We start from the raw sequence: 19,181 nt of genomic DNA on the forward strand, positions 1-19,181 counted from the left end.
CAGGGTCTGAGAGGACTGAAGATTCTCCAGCAGCAAAGACTGCAGCTTTCTGTGGTGTTAATGCAGGCTGTTGGGGGGCCTCCTGCTTACCTTTTCTCTGTAGAGAGAAGGCCCTCTTTGTTTCTGAGCTAATCCTGACTGGGAAGACAAGATGGCAGAGGCAGGGTGTTCTGCTCCTTTTTCTCTGCTGCCACCCTGAGTCTTTATGCTCCAGAGGTTCTTTGCTACTTGATAGAGTTTGGATGTGTTGTCCCTGTCAAAACTCATGTGGAAATCTGATTCTCAATGTGGCAGTATTGGGAGCTGTTTGTTTGAGTCATGGGGGCAGATCCCTCATGAATGGATTAATGCTCTCCCTGGGGGTGTGGGGCCTGAGTGAGATCTTGCTCTATTAGTTCCCATGAGAGCTAGTTGTTTACAAGACCCTGGCACCTCCTCTTGTGCTTCCTCTCGATGTGTGATCTGCTTGCCGCCAGTTGTCTACCACTTTCTGCCATGAGTAGAAGCCTGAGGCTCGCATCAGATGCAGCTGTCCCAGAATCGTAGGCCCAATAAACCACTGTTCTTTATAAATTACCAAGTCTCAGGTATTCTGTTATTGCAACACAAAAATAGACTAATACACCACTCGTCTGTTGCACACCAGCACTCTCCTTCAGATACTGTAGTTGCAGTGTAATTATTTATTCAATGTTTTGGTGCTTTTTTGTGGAGGGACAAGTGTTAGGCACCTCTAGTGAGCCATCTTGCTGATGTCACCTGGAGCATCTTTTCTAGGAAAATCGTTAGCATATTTTTATGAATAAAGATAAGACAATAATGAAAACACCTTGGCACAGTCATTTCATGTGACTTTCAGAAGACAGTAATTTTGTGAAAAGGCAACAAAATAAGTCACATGAATAGGTTGAATTCACACAAAAAAGGTAGAATTCTAGCTTCTCTTTAATCACAGAATTTCAGTTTTTACAAGTAATCTTAGAACAACCAGGTAGCTGAGGTTTGGTGGGGAGGCAGTTCTTGTACATGAACCATTGCATGCTCCATTTTTTTGTACATAATTCTATTGGCTAAATTAACAATCAGTCACAGAAACAAGTGTTTTGTTTTTGTTTTTTAAAGCCATAGATCTGCGTTTATATTTACAAAAAACTACAAACATGCATTTCTCCTTTATTGGGAGGACTTAAATAAATGTTTGAACATTAAGGCAGTGATGATTCTAAAACATAATGAAATTTTAAATTAAGGCTTTATGTTTGTTTTGAAATACATATTTATAGGCAACTGTGACCAAAGCAAACTTTTATCTACTAGGTTGAATTCACCTGCCCAGGATATGTTATCCATTACCAAACTGCTTTTGTATCAGATGTATGGGATAGGAATTAGTAGCAACACCATCAATTTAATGAATCAGTAGTCCCCTCCTTAGTTTTGCCTTCACAGCATAAGAGTATGCCACAGAAAGAACAGGTCTTTTTGTTTTTGTAAACTTAGACAACATACAGTCTGCACTGTTTCTTCCTTGCCTGAAAGTTGGCTAGCAATTAAGAATTCAGGATCTCTTAAATATAGAAAACCCCTATAGCATACTTGACCATGCTCCCATCTCACAGAAAATGCTCTTGATTATTGAAGCAATAAGTCTTCACCTTGTTTTCTTTGAAGATGACTATTTGGTATTACTCTCATCAAAAAAGTAAAGCAACAATATACAGAATATCATATTTTAGATGGATCTATTCTATAATTGCTAGCCTCAAGGCACAAATAATTTCCTTGCTAGACCAATATCTTTCCTTATTCAAGAAAAAAATTAGTGGTGGATGGAAGGAAAAGTCACTTTAAAATAATTGTAGGTTGCACTCTCGCTCAATGAAGCTTAGAAGTGCAAAGTATTGAAATGTCCTTTTCTCTTCTCACATTTTTAGAGTGACAAAACTCAGATCCAGCCTGTGGGTGCACTTTGGGCAGTAGCTCCAGAGCCCCATTCTGGCCTATTGTGGAAAGCAGGAAGGATGTTCATAGGGCACATGCTAGGATGAACTAATAAGCACGATTCCACAACCCCATATTCCCATGGTTTGGATGACTGTTATTTACAAGGATCACTATGTACACTAAGTGCTTGATGCTTTCCCTCTAGGCAGCAATTTTACAGCAATAAACCTCTTGTGAGAAAAGTACATTACTAATAATAGCTCATATAGAGAAGGGATGACATGACTACATGAAAACTGTCTCAAAACTAGACAGCTGTAGTTTTCCTTGGTGTCTTCAGATCAGAAAAGATGTCAAAGCAGCAGAAGTCTCAAACCATGGAAGCACTGTTTAAATCTGATGGTGGCAGCATTGCCTTTCTCATTTCTATCGAGAAACATGAATTTCTAACAAGCACTGTCAAAAATATTTTAGGTGCAATTTAAGTATGTTACACTATGACTAAAACGTTCTGAAGATCTGAGAAGTTTGTGTCTTAGTAGCTGGTAAGCTTGGCTTCAGCTAACTGGCTAGACAGGCTTTACAGGTAAGAAATTTTTTTTTTAAAGATGGAAAGACCAGCTGTAAAAGGACAATATGGGCAACACAAAGCAATCACTTTTAGATCAACATCTTACACTTTATAATACTCACATTTATACACAAATTTCATGTTTACAAGTACAAAAGGCAAAGAACCGCAAAGAATCTAAGTGACTGTGTCATCAGCTACATTCAACAGAGTTAATACCATTGTACCATTCCCCATTTTCTAATCCAGAAGGAAATGGTAAATGCCATCCCACAAGTGGACTCAGCTTTTAGAAATCGGAGACTGCATATAGTTCGGCACATGTCTGGGTTTCTACAGAACTAAACTGAGACTCCATCGTGTTCCAGGCCAAATCAGCCAGAAGAAAGTCATCCATTGCTGTTTGAGTTTCATTGCTGGTGAAGAACAAGCTCCCCAGGGTTTCAAACCCAGAACTCATGGTTTGTGTTTCTGTACTGTTCAACTGAACTTTGCTTTCTAGAGCAGGTATGTTTTTAGCAGTGGAGATTCCTTCGGTTTGGGTCTCTGTGTCAGATGAATCAGTACTCATGGAAAAGCTGGAGTGTTTCAGAATACTTCCCAAAGGCAGATGAGGGCTACTGTCTAAAAAGAAGTTTAAGTCTGTCTGTGTCTGCGTGTCAAACATCTCAAGGCCTAAGAAGTTAGAATTTCCCCTACACCCATAGGACTGAGCAGAGGTGTCTGCAAGTAAGAAGTCAGTTTGGGTCTCTATGTCCAGTGATTCTAAGACTGGTTCTGTGTTCATGGTGCCAAGTTCACTCTCTTCAGTTTGAGTCTGGATATTTGAGGCTGAAAAGAACTCTTCAATATCAAAATCTATTCCAGGATTCTGAGGTGGGCCAGATGGGAGCTGAGTGTCAGGTCCTGGATTCGTGTCAGATAGAAGACTCCGATTATCCAATGTCTGAGCAGGCAGATTACTTGATAAGATGTTTTCTAAATCACTTAATAAATCTATAGTTTGGGTCTGATTATCTGTCATGTTCTGTGAAGGAAGCATATTCTGTGCACTGAAGTTTATAATTGGTGCAGATTTCTCAATATCTTGATTTAAAGTCTTAGGGTCGTTCTGAGGTAACAAACCATGAGTTACTGTGTCTGCTACTAAACTGTTGCTTATAATATTATCTGTAGGAACATTATATGAATGGACACTCTCAAAAATGTCTCCACACATTCCAGCTTGGTCCATCTGTACATGGTCATCTGTCATACTTTGTATCCCACTGGTTTGAGTTTCTCTGGAGATCCCACTGGACTGGAAACAAGCATCTATAAATCCATCAGTCTGAGCAGCTATAGATGAAGTTACCTTAGAGCTGGGCAAAAATGTCTGAGTGTGAACACTAATGGGAAGGGACACTTGAGAATCAAATGACAAATCAGTTTGAGAACAAGATGACACAGAGGAATCAGGGCTAGCCCACTGTGCAGAAGGTATAAAGTTTTGTGAGGCATAAGACAGATCTGTCTGTATATTGATTGAAGAAATGCTATTCTTTTGACATGTGTTCCCTAATTCTTGTAAAGGATTAAATGGACTTTTACCCAAGCTCACTTGAACTCCTGTACTAATTGGCTCAACAGCAACAGGACTTATCATTTTTGAAAGAGGTAGGCTCTCCTTAAGAGAGCAAGCCTCTGAATCTAGGCCAAGGATCAAGGTTCCTACCGACAAGGGCAGTAAGTGCACAGTGCCCGTGGCAGAGCCCTGATCAACACCGAACACCACATGTTGGGCTGAGGAGTCGGCCGTAGGCACAAAGACAGGCACAGGAGAGAACTGCATCACCGGTAGTTTAACCAAAGCCACTTTGGGCTTTGGTAAAAGCAGCTTCTGAGAATATCTCGTAGGTGTTGTAAGGGTCTGCTTTCTGGCATTAGAGCCACAAGAGTCTTCAAAAGAAGCTACTAGCTTTATTTCTGAAGTTTCTAGTTCTTGAGTGTCTGGTCTAGGGGTTGGTTGGCTGCTCAGTGATTCGGTGGTCTTATTGGACAACTTCTGGTTTTGCAGGCAGTTTTCCATTTTCCTTTTCTTACTAGGTGGATCCCTGAAGACAATGACAGAGCAAAAAGAAAACCAATTTTAAAATGCAGCTTTCTTTGACCATGACACTGTATCTTCACTTATTTATAAATGCTATTTCCCACATATACAGCAGAGATCAGAATCAATCCAGAAAAGATAAATTCCTTCTTTTGCAACCGTGAGAACTAGGCCTATTATGGTAGGTGGACGTTCAGAGACATGCAATCAGGGAAGGAGAAAGCACACCTTATTTTTTAAGCTCTAAGTACCAGAACTCAGTTTAGACCTTTAAACATAAAAATCTGAAAGATATATATAATGCAAGTTTTATCATTTCTTTTTTTTTTTTTTGGTCTTTTTGTGACCGGTAAGGGGATCGCAACCCTTGGCTTGGTGTCGCCCAAACCACGCTCAGCCAGTGAGCGCACTAGCCATTCCTATATAGGATCCGAACCCGCGGCCGCTGTGCTCCCAAGCGCTGCACTCTCCCGAGTGCGCCACGAGCCGGCCCAAGTTTTATCATTTCTAAAGCAAGAAGCTGTTATACCAAATATAAATTTTACCTTTAAAATGAAGTATAGTTTCATGATAAAACTTACTTCAGCAATCTGATACACCTCTAATAGAAAATGCTGGGGGGCCGGCCCGTGGCTCACTCGGGAGAGTGCGGTGCTGATAACACCAAGGCCCCGGGTTCGGATCCCATATACGGATGGCCGGTTCGCTCACTGGCTGAGCGTGGTGCTCACAACACCAAGTCAAGGGTTAAGATCCCCTTACCGGTCATCTTTTTAAAAAAAAAAAAAAAAAAAAAAGAAAATGCTGGAAGTTGAGATTTTCAAATGGGAATGATAAGGGTCCCTCAACCAAGGGTTGGCAAAAGAAAAAGGAGGAACAATCAGGTCAAGATTATAGACCTAGACATCGGTCCTTTGCTAGTACTACTGCCATTTCCAAAAGCTCCCTTCTTAAATGTCACACATTTTCTCTTTGATTCCTTTTCTCTCCCTATACTACTGGATCTTCAAGAAGTTTCATCTGAAACTCTTCTCATAGCCATTGACTTTTGTCCAAGCTTTTCTATCCTTTCTACCTGTGTTCTGCAGGGATCTCATGGCCAGTTCGATAGATGTGGGACTGTAATGCTGTTCTACTGGCATAGGGACAGCCACATGTGCACTGGAAGGTCTTGCCACAGTCCTCTGCGTGTCTTTTCAAGTCCCATTCCGTACCATACGAATTGCTGCATTTACTACATTTATGCTTCTTCTCAGCATGCATTTTCATGAAGTGCTAGGAAGAACACAGAAGGGACCAAGATGAAAAACAGCAACTACTGAAAACATTTCAAAACCATCAACATACCCAAATTAATAGTGATTTTATAGGTATAAAATACAGCAGTCCGAAAAAATTTATAAATAGGCAAATTGCAGTTTATCATATGCCTCTTCTCTTCTTCACTTTTGCCTTGTGAAAAGCGAACAGACTGTTTTGGAAACAATCCATGGTACCTAGCATTTAGACTTTGATCTACATATAAGTGCTGCAGGTAGAAAAAATATCTTTGCAATGCTTTTCTCAGGACACCCTCCAGCAGACCCTCGGGAAAACATTTCAGATCCCATCTCTTCCAGTCTTGAATTCCTTTTTCCCCAGTCACTGGGCTCCTCCCTCCTCTTGAGACAGCTCATTCCAAAATTATTCTGGATTCTGCAGATTCTTACTGCACTGGGAGAACAGTTCCTTTGTACCTTTGTCCTCTGCCTTTGGAGGTGTATAGATTCACACAAGAGATCTGCAAGCACAAATTTTCTCTTTCTTTGCTGAATTGGTCTACTTTTCTTTCTCTCCAAACCCACTTCTGGACATTTTCCCTCCAGAAAAAGCCGTGTTTCACTACACTTGCATTACACCCATATTCACATTTTCACCACCTGGGAGATAGCTGGGCGTCTGCTCTCACAAGAGCTTTCTGCTCAACTTTCTAGTTACGTTCACTGAGTAATTAGAATGCACACTAGGTATATACCGTCTGTATTACACCCTTAGAGAAGTATACCTAAGACAAGTAAAATACCTGTTTTACGAGAGAAAACTGAGAAAATGGTCTGTCAGGGCCTCGCGGGCATCCTTCAATTGGACAACAGTAGAATTTCGGTACAGTTTTCAAATCTTTTCTTATTGTTGGATTTACTATGCCATCCTGAAAAAGGAAAATTACTTTAAATAATTATTTTCAAAACCAATAGAACGGGCTGGTGTTGGAAACAGAATTACTGAAAATGGACGGGAAGTTTTAGGGTGATGAAAATGTTCTAAAATTAAAATGTGATGGTTGCACAACTCTGTAAATCTACTAAAAAATAATCAAATTATTCATTCAAAATGTGTAAATTTTATGGTGTGCAAATTATTGCTCAAAAGGTTTGTTAAAAATTTTTCAAAAAACCCACAAAAATTGTGTTTTAAAAATATCTTACTTCTATCTATTCCTTTAAAACTCCTCTTCCCAAATTTAAAATCTCTGCCCTTATAGCCAGCTTCTCTATTTGCACGTGGCATCATACATAGTTACTCAGGCTGAAGATTTGGGTGTCATTTTAGGTCTTCCCTATTATTCTACTCTCAAGTGTCTTAGTCTGAGTCCCTGAGAAAATCTTCTTTTACTGTGACCTAAGGCTTTCCTAATCAATAGCATTATGACTCTCTTATTATTACACTGTCCCTAAAGTAGCTGAAGCTAGTTTATACAACTTTTCTATAGCAGTTTGAATGTAGGCACCATGCTATGTTTGAAATTAATAATCATTATAATGGTCAATGCTAACATAGCTTTTACTATGCATCAGACACTGTTCTAAGCATTTTGTATATGCTAACTCACTTAATCCTAATAACCCTTTGTTAAATATTCAATTGACTTTTTAGCTAGGAGTTTTAAAATACTTGGTGAGTCAATTTATCTTGAGATGTTCTGTCTTGTTGCCCTTCATAAGCCCATATACCTCACTCGGGTCAGAGACTCCTGGTCACTTCCAGTATAATTCTTGTCTGGCCCCTTCCAGCTGGCCCTATAGGATGGAATGGGGGTGACGGACCTCTCTACAGGTCACCAGAGGCAACAGGATGTGTGCTCAGGTCTCAGCCACTGCTGCAGCACCTAGAAATTCTGTTCCCTTAGTTTTTTGATGAGAAACAGTTTATTACTTTTAGAACATGCCCACCTCCTTCTCCACCATCAATGTATACCTAGAGAAGTGAGAAACCAATAACCATTTTGCTAACACTCCTTCCTTTCTCTTTCCCACTGGATCTCTTAACCACAGGAACAGGCTGATCTTGCTGAGTCTGTGTCCACTCCTTTAGAGGGGAAAATAAGCTATTTTTGTTTTATTTTTATTTTATTTTATTTATTTTTTGTGTGACCGGTAAGGGGATTGCAACCCTTGGCTCGGTGTGGTGCGCACCACCGGCCATCCCTATATAGGATCTGAACCCGCGGCCTCAGCGCTACCAGCGCTGCACTCTCCCGAGTGAGCCACAGGGCCGGCCCTTTTGTTTTATTTTTAAACTATATAATTTATCTTTCATTGATATCAAATTCAATTGTTCCTCCATGTTTTTAATACTGGTTCATCCTTTTATAACCCCTCTGGACTACACTCTGTAGGTACTCTTATTCATTTGGATGATTTTAAGTAGGCTCCAAAAAATTCCTCTTTCTCTTCTAATGTTTTCAAAAATTTGACATTCCAGAAAAAGTATTTGCATATCACTGTTTAAAAAAAAAGAGATTGAAAAATATCCAAACTCCTCATTATGCCTCCAATCTACCATTACAACTATATCTTTTTTTTTCCTGGCGGCTGGCCGGTATGGGTGACTCTCTTTTTAAGGCCCACTTTGAGCCCCACACCCTCCTGGCTCCCTTCAGATAGAATGCAGTGGTGGAGAGAGCATGTGGCATTGGTGAGACCTTGGTCTGTAAGCTGTTTGTACTACTGATTAGTGGTGTGACATTGGACAAGGTTTTTAACCTCCCTGAGCCAATTTACTCATTCCACAAACTGAGAGAATACCTAACTCTCAGGATTAATTTGAGGCTTAGAGAAGAGAATGCTGATTTGCGAATTAGCACTGAGCCTAGCCCAGACCACATGCTTAAGCAACAGCTACTCTTTTTGTTCAGCTCACCACAAAGTTAAAGATCCATTCCTTCTCTGAGTTCCAAGATAGCACCAAACTTAAATACTGTCATTTTCTTCCATATTTTCTGTCTCCTGACTAAATGTCTTAGGGGCAGAAACTATTTTATATACCTTAAGGTATTGTCTTTCTGCTTAAAGAAGAAACAAATCACATGATGAACAGAGCAGTCCAGTAAAGTGCAGAAGTTCTCAACCCTGGCAGCCTCTGAGAATCACTTGAGGTGCTTTAAAAAATACCTATGCCTGGGCTGGCTGGTTAGCTCTGCTGGTTAGAATGCAGTGTTATAACACCAAGGCCAAGGGTTCGGATCCTCATATTGGCCAGCTGCAAAAAAAAAAAACCAAAAAAACCAAAAATCAAACCAAACAAAACACCTTTCCCTGGCTGAAACCAACCCCAGGTATTCTGATGTAAATGGTTTTAGGTGGGAGTTAGGGATCCACATTTGGTTTTAAAATCTCCCCAGATGATCCCAGCGTGCAGCATAATATAAGAATCACTGGTGTAGTTGTTAAACCTGTGGATTATGGAATTGTACTGCTATAGGTTGAATTCTCTACCTTGCCACTTGGCTGTGACTTTGAGCAAATTAAACTGTCTTGGTTTCCTCATCTGGAAGATGGACATAATAATAGTACTACCTATTTTAGGGTTGTTGTGGGAATTTAGTTAATACTTCTAAAGGGCTTAGAATAGTGCTTATCACATAATAATTAATGTTAGCCACTAGTTATTTGCTGTGGAGGTTTTCATTTCTTCTTTTGCTTTATGCCAACTAAATTTCAATAAGTTCATCTACACTAGTACTTTAAACACTCTCCTTGTGAAAGTCGGACTGAAACGCTGCTTTTGATTAAATACTGGCATCTGCTAGTTTTAATGACAACTGACATTGTCCCTCATCGCCAACTTTATTTCACTAACCAATTTATCTAGTTTTGTTTTTTATAAAATACTTTTAATGAACTTATAGTTTTTCCATCTAATGTTATCAATGTGAGAGAAGAATATGAGTGTTTGAGTAGATTAAATGAAATGTGGGGAGAATACCAAGAAATACTCTAAAATCCTTCATTTATTTGGCCACTATGGAATTCCTCTTAGCCAGTTTATATTCTAGGGAGATGTTCCCCTTATTTGTTCCTAGGCTGTCAAATGCTCCATAAAACTGCTGACTGGATCACTACAAAATCCATGCTCACTACTAATACATCCTCAACGATGCTTAGCAATTCTTTTATTATCCATTTCAAACTCCCTCTCATGATCCCATAGTATGTGTTCACTTCTCTTTAAATGCCTTTTACGACCTCCCAGCCTTTCCTTTCTCATTGCTTTCTCAATGCTCCTTAGTTCAAGTCATCCCAACTCTCTGCATGGACTTTGTCTTTATTTCATTTCTTTGGACTTTGTCTTTAAAACTCGACTAATTTCTAGACTTTTAATTCTTCTCCTTTCATTATGTCCTTGCCTCACTAAAACATTTTCAACAGCATCCCAATGCTACCAAAATTGAAATTCCCTAGCCTGGGACACTCATAGTCCCTTACATATATATAGCTTCAAACTAACTTTCTTCTCCCATTATTCCATTATACCTAATGGAACTACTTACAATTCCCCCAAACATTTTCACGGGCAGGGGTTTATTTGTATATTCTGTTGCATTGGGAGTGTTTTGACTGGAGTAAATGCTCAATAAAAACTCTGGCATCATACTGATTACGCTCAAGTGGTCATCTAAGCTAAAACTATACCATGCATGGGGATGAGACCACTAACTACGGTCAAACTGGATGTGAATAACCCCCTTATTGCCATTATTACATCAACCTGACACTGTTTACTCTCCTGCTTTCTCAGGGCCACCTCCTCAGCTTCCCCCATTGCAGCATCCACCCTGGTTTGGGGTCTTCTTCCCATTGTTGTCCTGACACAGTAAGCTCAAGGGTAAGTCCGTCAGGATGAGAACAGGGCAGATAAGAAACAGCAATAGCACAGTAAAACATGAACTGCAGTGAGCAAGTGTTTTTTTTTTTTGTTCTGAAGGCCTATATCCATTCAAGAATAAGATTTAACTGTCTTTTGGGTGCTTAACTGAAAAAAAATATTTCATGTTTTAAGGGACAGAATTTGAAAAAGAATCTATGAGAGGAAACAATCCAAAAACAACATGGAAAAAGAAAACACCTACAAAATAGAAAAAGGAAAAGGAAGGGCACAGTTGAAGAGTAGAGCATAAAAAGAAAGGATTGTTAGAAATTATAGCAAAAATTGAAAAAAAAAGCATTATAGTTGCTCTGGTACCTGACTGCCTTCACAAAAAGCACTCAAGAATGAAACTACTTTGCTTTGTCATCTTATTCTAAATTTAAAATTAAAAGCCTTCACACAATATGTTCTGTAGAGCAACTTGGAACTTTTCCTTTCCTTTTTCAAAAAATCTTTTGGCAAATCATTAAAAGGAAACCCTTGGCCTGAACATAATACAAAATCCTCTAAGCCATGTTTTAAAAATATAAATGTTGCTTGATAAGAGGTTAAGTGCCCTCCTGTCCCCTTCACAGCTTTCAAATGCTAGGAACAAAGGAATCTCTAGCAATCAAGAAATGCCTATTTACTCCTGCTCTTTTTTCCCTGGGTCACTATAGCTTTCATTTCTCCATGGATCCCACTGTAGGCAAGGTTGGGCTAGGATTTTCCAGGTTTCCTTATAGGACATGAAATGTGGACATGTATCTTAAGAACCCACATAAAACCAAAAGGCAGCACATACTCTGCACTTAGAATTCAATTCCTAATTCTGACCCATCATTCTTCAGAAGGGTTTGTTAATCATTTATGTTAAGAAGTTCATATTTGGTTGGGGGCAAGGTGTTTTGTGAAGATTAGAATAAAATGAGAAATATACAGCAACTAATGGGGAAGGGAATAAAGATTATCATAGTCTAGAAAATATAAAAACAAGAAATTAGAATTATGCAAGTAGCTATAACCAAGGCAATAAAAATTTCCACTAACTATAGAAAATCTGCCAATCAGACATATTCAGAGTAGTTTCAGGCAGAAGGTATGTGCACACACTTGACTGTTCCTGACATCACTGGCCAGCACACAAACCCCTCTCAAAACCAAATGAGCTTCCCAGTTAGCCCCTGTCCCCAAGCCTTTCTCTTCCCCCTTCCAATACCTTGAGAACATCAAGTTCAAGAACAGTGTTTGGGACTGGCCAGTTGGCTCAGCTGGTTAGAGCATGGCCTTGTAACACCAAGGTCAAGGGGTCAGTTCCCCATATCTGCCAGCTGCCAAAAAAAAAAAGGTTTGAACTGAAGAGCCTGAAGAGCCTTCTACGCAGTAACCAGAGTGAGGTACAGATTTGCCACATGGGGACACCACCATATGGATATGGCAATTTGGCCACACAGGCCACCTTCATTAAACAAAATCCTTTCTACCAAGACAGCAGATGCTCAGGGGCTGTTGGGCACCATGGTTAGAAAGGCTGAACAAGACAGAAAAGTGAGCCTGTTTGACAAGAAAAAAACAGAGATAGTTCTCAGTGAGGTTGTTTAAAATTCCTGCTAAAAAAGGTTGCTCCAGGGATCTAGGAAGAAAACTGAGAAGAGTCCAACTTTCTGCTTTTCAGCTTTTTCAGTTCAGAAAGGGATCTAGAGTGTACTATGCTGACTTCAGAGAAGAGAAATCTGAAAAATGAATCTGGCTAGAACTGAAAGAATGACTTCACACAGCTTCTCGGCAAGGGAGAATACTGACACCCTGAAATGCTAAGATCTTCCAATTTTAGTATATGTGCTGCCGAAGCGAGCACATGAAATGCTAAGATCTGACTGTCAGAATTTTTTTTTTTTTTTTTGAAAGATGACCGGTAAAGGGATCTCTTAACCCTTTACTTGGTGTCGTCGTCAGCAGTACACTCTCCCAAGCGAGCTAACCGGCCACCCCTATATAGGGATCCGAACCCGTGGCCTTGGTGTTATCATCACCACACTCTCCCAAGTGAGCCATGGGCCGGCCCTGACTGTCAGAATTTCTATTTGCTCAAACATATTTCTCCTCCTGAGGCCTATTATACTTTATGCACTGGTATCTTGTGAATTCCTGAACTTTAGACATTCTAAAAACATAATTAGAAATAAACCCATTATAAACATAGAAAATAACTAAAACAAATACAAACCAAAAAAAAAAGAAAAAAAAAATCCAAAAAACCTATTTTATACTAGCCAGTCCTGAGGAGTAAGTGGCATCTTGATGCTTAACAAAGTCTTGAGAGATACAGCGCTCCTAATGGCAATTCCAGAGAAAAGAACAATATAAACTGTTAAGACGTACTTGCTAGAGTGATGTTCAGACAGAACCAAGGAGGGTCCTGGACAGACTGGCAGCAGCTTCATTTTTGTGCCCAGACATGTAAGGTCTGCTGTAGCCTTCTATCAGTGAGGGAACAATACCAGAGGGAGGTGATGGCTGTGGTGTACAAACTACAGAGAACCAAGGAATTAGGCTGTAGAATTCCTACAAATATATAGTTCATCTACCCAAGTTAAGATATAGTTAAAAAAAAAAAAAAGGATTTAGTTAAAATTTAGTATGAAAGAGAAAACAAGAGATTGAAAACCATTCCCAAAGCTGCACTTGTTTGCTGGAAGAAACCCCAAACTCTTCTGAGGAACAATGCAGTCGCACTTGCAGGGTCTTTCTTAGCATACCTCCATGTACTATTTCCTGACTGGGCTCCCTGATCTTCATATGAGAACGCTGTTGCATCTGCGTTTGGCTGGTGGTAAAAGCGGATCACCTTTCATGGAAAACAAATCTGTCCTACTAGAGACTGTAACCTCAAACTTTCTGCTTTTAAATTCGTATCAGAAGCCTGATTGTAAGGAGGTTTCCAAGGAGGATTTACCTGATGGATAGGCAGAACATATAAATACTCTGGGAAATCTAAATTTGCTTCCAAGTCAAATCAGACCATCAAAAGCTACATATTCACAAAATTGTTTTCAGCGACATGCTTTTGAATTAAGTCACTGCTGGCATAGAGACTTTAAGAAGTGGTGAAAGGAAACTTCCTATTGCAGTGTCTGAGAATATGATTTAATAGGTGTGGGTGGAGCTGGCTGTCTGGATTTTTAATAAGCTTCCCACAGATTTCCAACAAAGGTTGAAAATCACAGCCCCCTTTTACACAACGATGTGGAGGGGTTGTTCCGACGATTGCCACCTTATGCTGCATTCCTTTTTTTTAAAAGATGACCAGTAAGGGGATCTTAACCCTTGACTTGGTGTTGTCAGCAACACCTCTCCCAAGTGAGCCAACCGGCCATCCCTATATAGGGATCCGAACCCTTGGCCTTGGTGTTATCAGCACACTCTCCCAAGTGAGCCACGGGCCGGCCCTGCTGCATTCCTTTTTAAAATTGATCCAGGGAAGAAATCTCCCTTAGATCTCATTCCTGAGCAACACGATCTTACCAACACTGCGAAACTTGTTAACTGACGATGCTTAGAGCCAAACCTGCCGCTCCTTTTCAACACCAGAGCAGGACGTAAAGGAGGTATCGTGGGTGCGGTGGAAAGCACACGGGCTTCAGAACCAGAGATCCAGGCTGAAATCCCTGCATCACCTAGCTTGTACAATCTGTTTATCTAATCAATATAAAGGGGATGATACGTACCTCGCCAAGTTTCTGTGAGAACTAATGAGACAAAATGTGTAAAACCCCTGGGCCCGTGCCTGGCACGAAATACGAGGTCAGTAAGCACGGGCTTGTCCGAGCCTGACACTCGACTGGCATGACACAGTGGTTCCCTGCTACTACGTATTCGTGTGCACTAGCTCTTCAATTCCCTCAGCTGGGATTCCCGTGTTTCTTTGGCCCGACTCATGAGTTCGAAAGCCACCTCCGACTGGGAGCAGGCAGAGGCTGGACAGGTGGGTGCAGCGCACGCACTGGTGGCCGCTGCATCCCCCTTGAGGCCGGGGCTCCGCTCCCCCACGCCCTGGGCGCTTTGTCGAGGCCGGGCCCGGCCGCCCGGCCGCCGTCCGCGTCGAGCTCACCTGCAGACGGTGGCTCTTGACCAGGTGCATGTTGAGCGCGGGGCTGTTGGGCAGGATCTTGCCGCAGCCGCGCACGGTGCACAGGATGTTGGTCCGCACGGCCCGGGACAGCTCGCTCACCGACGGTTGGATCAGCTCCCGGGCCGGCGGCTGAGGGGCCGCGGGCTGCTGTCTCGCCGCCGCAGGCCGCGGCCGGCTTACCCTCAGCCGGGATCCCGGGGGCCCCCACGAGCCCGAGGCGGCGGCGGCTCCCCTCGAAGCCGCGGGGACGGCCGGGGCGCCCACCGTCAGAGCCGCGGGCCCAGCCGCCGCCGCCTCCGAGGCCGCCATGGCTGCCACACGGCCGCCGGGCCCCGCTCGGAGGCCCCGCCTCCGCCGCAACCACTTCCGGCAAGGGGCGGGGCCGCCTGGCTTATTAGCGTCCGGCGGGCCCTGGCAGCGCAGCGCCCCCTGCCGGCCTCGGAGGGCGCATCTCGGAGAGACAAATCTTCACCTGCCAACAGCTAAAAGGTGTTGGTTCCCCGATCACCTATTCTGCGCCTTCCCAGGAACTCAGGCAAGAGTTGGACAGAAGAAAAACCAATGAGGTCAGGAACTTTACTTCCCAAAGAATAGAAACAACCCAAAGGTTCAACGGAGGGAGAGGCAATAGTACACTAATTTCCGCTATGGTTTACTGAGGGATTAACATGTACCAGGCTCTGGGGGAAGCGCTTTTCATTCAGTATCTCATTTTGTCCGCAGAACAACTGTAGGGGCTATGTACTGTAAATTTCCCCTCATTGTGCAGATTAGGAAATTTAGGCTTATAGAAATTTAGTCACATTATACAAACAAAAGGGTTGTTATAATTGACAGAGTTAATCGATTTAGGGAGGTTGGATTTACTTGCTTCTGTTTTAACTGCTGGAACTCCATTAGTTTGGGAGACAGTGTTTCTCAGTGCATGGTTCCAAAACCCAAATACTTAGAGTGACTAGGTAGGTCTTGTAAATGGGTATTGATGGCCAGGGGTAGACAAAAGGGAGGACTGCAGTAAAGTGGGAAATATGTCTTTTTTTAAAGTGGGGCAGCTGCTACTCATCTTTGGTATTGATAGATTTTTATGTGAAAACTTCCAACTTTTATATATTAGCAGTTGTATTAGTGTTCTCTTGCTATTAATAAGTTACTACAAACTTAGTGTCTTAAAACGACACAAATGTATTATTTTACAGCTCTGGAGGTCTGAAGTCTGAGATAAGTCTACTGGGCTAAGATTAAGAACTGTGTTCCTTCTGGTGCCTCCAGGGGACAATCCATTTACTTGCCTTTCCCAGCTTCTGGAGGCTGCCTGAGTTCCTTGGCTGTGGCCCCTTCCTACATCTCCAAAACAATAATGGTGAGTTGAGTCTTCATCACATTACTCGGACTTCTTCAGTAGTCACATCTCCCTGTGTTGTGAGGTGCTCGCACAGAGGAATCCAAGACCAACGTTGGTTTTATAGCTCTTTTAATAGTTGTCAGCTCTTTTTGGTGTTACAGCTCTTTCTGATGTTAAAGCACTTTGTTAAGGTCAGTAGGGGTTGGGACTAACAACTTCATTGCTTGCAAGCAAGGAGAGCACGAGCATTAGGCTCATGTCTCCCCGAACAAAAGAAAGAGGCAGTCTTTATAGCCAAAATTCCCGCCTTAACTTTTCGCCCAAGTTCCCATTCAGGTCCTTTCATGTAAATGAGGGATTTAGCCCTGCTAATTCATATTGGCTGATTATGGGACACAGTCCATTTGTCAGCTCTGGAGCCTAATTTGCATGGGTGCAGGAAGCAAGCTGGGTTGCAGAAGCTGAAGTTCGAGATTAAGACAGCCAAGCGTAAAATTTCTAAAAGTTTCTCCAGTGGAAGGGGGCAGGTTTAACAATCAGAAAATGCTCAGGGTTCCCTACTACACCTGTGACTCTCTTCTATTCCTGTTCCATTCTTGAGAAACCTTGTCATTACATTGAGCCCATCCAGGTAATCCAGGATAATTTCCCCACTGCAAAGTCCCTTTGTTTTGTACAGTAACTGTGATACTGTGAAATATATACAATATTTGGTATCCATTCCCATTTCCTGGCATACAACTCCTAAAACCCTTGAACTCTTCAAATTGATAAGCGTCTTTTCTTATGCTAATGAGTTGACTGCTGGATGGCAGCCCCTAGGCAGCTTCAGGATGGGGGCTGGTCACCCAGACCAAGGCAGGATTAGAGGGGTGGGGCATTGAGCTCCACCCCCTAACCTCCTGGGAGGGGAAAGGGGCTGCAGGTTAAGTTGATCTGTCATGCCTATGTAATGTAGTACAGTGGATTGAATGGCCCCCCAAAGTCATTAAAGCTTAATCCCCACTGTAACTGTTGAGGTGGGAAATCCTATTATGGTAATTGAAAAGTGGGGCATTGAAGAAGTGATTAGATTTTGATGACCATGCCCTAATGAATGGATTAATAATGGTGGTCATGAGCATGGTTCTGAGGGCTTTAAAAGAAGAGCATGTGAGAGTTTCTTCTCTCTCTCTACTCTGCCATTTTCTGCCATGTGAGACCTTGCATAGCTGTGAAGCCACCATACAGAAAGACCCTCACCAGATGTGTTCCCTGGACTTTGGACTTCCCAACTTCCAAAACTGTAAGCAATAAATTTTGTTTTCTTACAAATTACCCAGTTCCGGGTATTTTGTTATAAGCAACAGAAATGGACTAATAATACATGTAGCCTCCATTAAAACCCAAAAGGACTGGAGAGCTTCTGGATAGCTGAACATTTGGAGGTCCCAGGATGGGCAAGGAAGCTCCACACCACTTCCCACATGCCTTGCCCTGTGCATCTCTTCATCTGTATCCTTGGTAATATCCTTTATAATAAGCCAGTAAACCTAAGTGTTTCGCTGAGTTCTGTAAGCTAATCAAACCCAAGAAGGGGGTCATGGGAACCCTGCTTTATAGCTGGTGGGTCAGAAGCACAGCTAAAACAACCTGGGGCTTGCAATTGGCATCAGAAGTGGAGGGGCAGGGGGAGGGACTCTCCAGGAGTGAGCCCTGAACCTGTGGGATCTGATGCTATCTCCAGGTAGATAGTATTGGAATGAAAATTGAGGACACCCACATGGTGTCCTCTGTAGAATTGCTTGCTTGCTTGATGTGTGGGGAACCCCCCCTCCACACCTGGTGTCAGAAGCGGTTATGAGAGTGTAGCAGGAGAAACTGAGTTTGTTCTTTCTTTTTTTTTGTCTTTTTCGTGACTGGCACTCAGCCAGTGAGTGCACTGGCCATTCCTATATAGGATCTGAACCCACGGTGGGAGCGTTGCTGCGCTCCCAGTGCCGCACTCTCCCGAGTGCGCAACGGGCTCGGCCCTGAGTTTGTTCTTTCTAATCATATTTAGTACCATATTCAGATCGCAGGGATTATGATGTGGATATCTTGGAGGAAGGGAAATTATTGTCTACCACAGGAGCTAATTCTGATTTAAAAAGTGCTGTAGGCCCAACAAAATGCATTTCCATGTGGGATGGCATCTGTGGCTACCGTCTCCTTCAGCATGGTGTCCACAGTGCAGGCTCTGGAGTCCAGCTGCCTGGGGTTAACGTGGGCTCATTCCGACTAGCCTAAGCTTTGGTATCCATGTAAGTAAAATAAGACTAGTAATGCTGCCTGCCTTATGAAAATATGATAATGCATATGAAATATTTAGCACAGTGCCTGCCATGCAGTCATATTCAATAAAATATTAGTTATTATTCCTTTTTGGAGACCTTATCTAATGTGCAGTAAATTCCTTTCACTGTAGAGGTCCTTGGCTCTGCATTTACTGCTGCATCGGTTCCCAAGCTGCATTTGAACGTGACTATCAAATACATAATAGATAAGAGTTTAGTGAACCCGCAACCAGTCTTCTCATTTCCTTAAGTAGGAACCTCTGTCTGGGAGGAGCACAGGGTACAGCCTCAAGTGGTACCACTATAGAGTGGATAATATGACTGGTGTCTTTCTTGTTCGGACTCCAGTTACACACTCCTGCCAAGTACCAGGGAAGGCTGAGCCCATGGGAAACCATCCTGGGAACCTGCAGGACCTCTGTGTAGACCTAACGCAGGCATTCAGGCACTGAGCAGAAGTACCTACTACGTGTGTGTACGTAGGGAAAGGTGCCCTAAACTGTGACTATGGTCAAAAGGAAATTGGCATCATTAAGCCCCTACAGACTCAGTGTCTCACTTGGGATGACTGAAGTGTCTATGACATTTCTAAATTAAATTAAATCTAAAAACAATTTTTCACC

At 42.2% G+C, this 19,181-nt stretch overlaps 1 protein-coding gene across 2 annotated transcripts; it reads right to left on the reverse strand.

Moving 5' to 3' along the window:
* Positions 1 to 927: 927 nt before the first annotated feature.
* Positions 928 to 15,227, reverse strand: ATMIN (ATM interactor). 2 transcript variants are annotated; one of them, XM_063112075.1, is made up of 4 exons: positions 14,881 to 15,227; positions 6,667 to 6,792; positions 5,680 to 5,879; positions 928 to 4,608 (listed from the first exon to the last, which is right to left on the reverse strand). In XM_063112075.1, exons 1-4 carry the CDS (start codon positions 15,208 to 15,210, stop codon positions 2,805 to 2,807), a joined length of 2,460 nt encoding a protein of 819 aa, XP_062968145.1. In that variant the 5' UTR covers positions 15,211 to 15,227; the 3' UTR covers positions 928 to 2,804. The 2 variants fall into 2 exon arrangements, with proteins under 2 accessions (XP_062968145.1, XP_062968146.1); XM_063112076.1 differs by lacking the exon at positions 6,667 to 6,792.
* Between the last annotated feature and the right edge of the window lie 3,954 nt (positions 15,228 to 19,181).

The sequence above is a fragment of the Cynocephalus volans genome, chromosome 10 (assembly GCF_027409185.1).
Source record: "Cynocephalus volans isolate mCynVol1 chromosome 10, mCynVol1.pri, whole genome shotgun sequence".
Classification (NCBI taxonomy): Eukaryota; Metazoa; Chordata; class Mammalia; order Dermoptera; family Cynocephalidae; genus Cynocephalus; species Cynocephalus volans.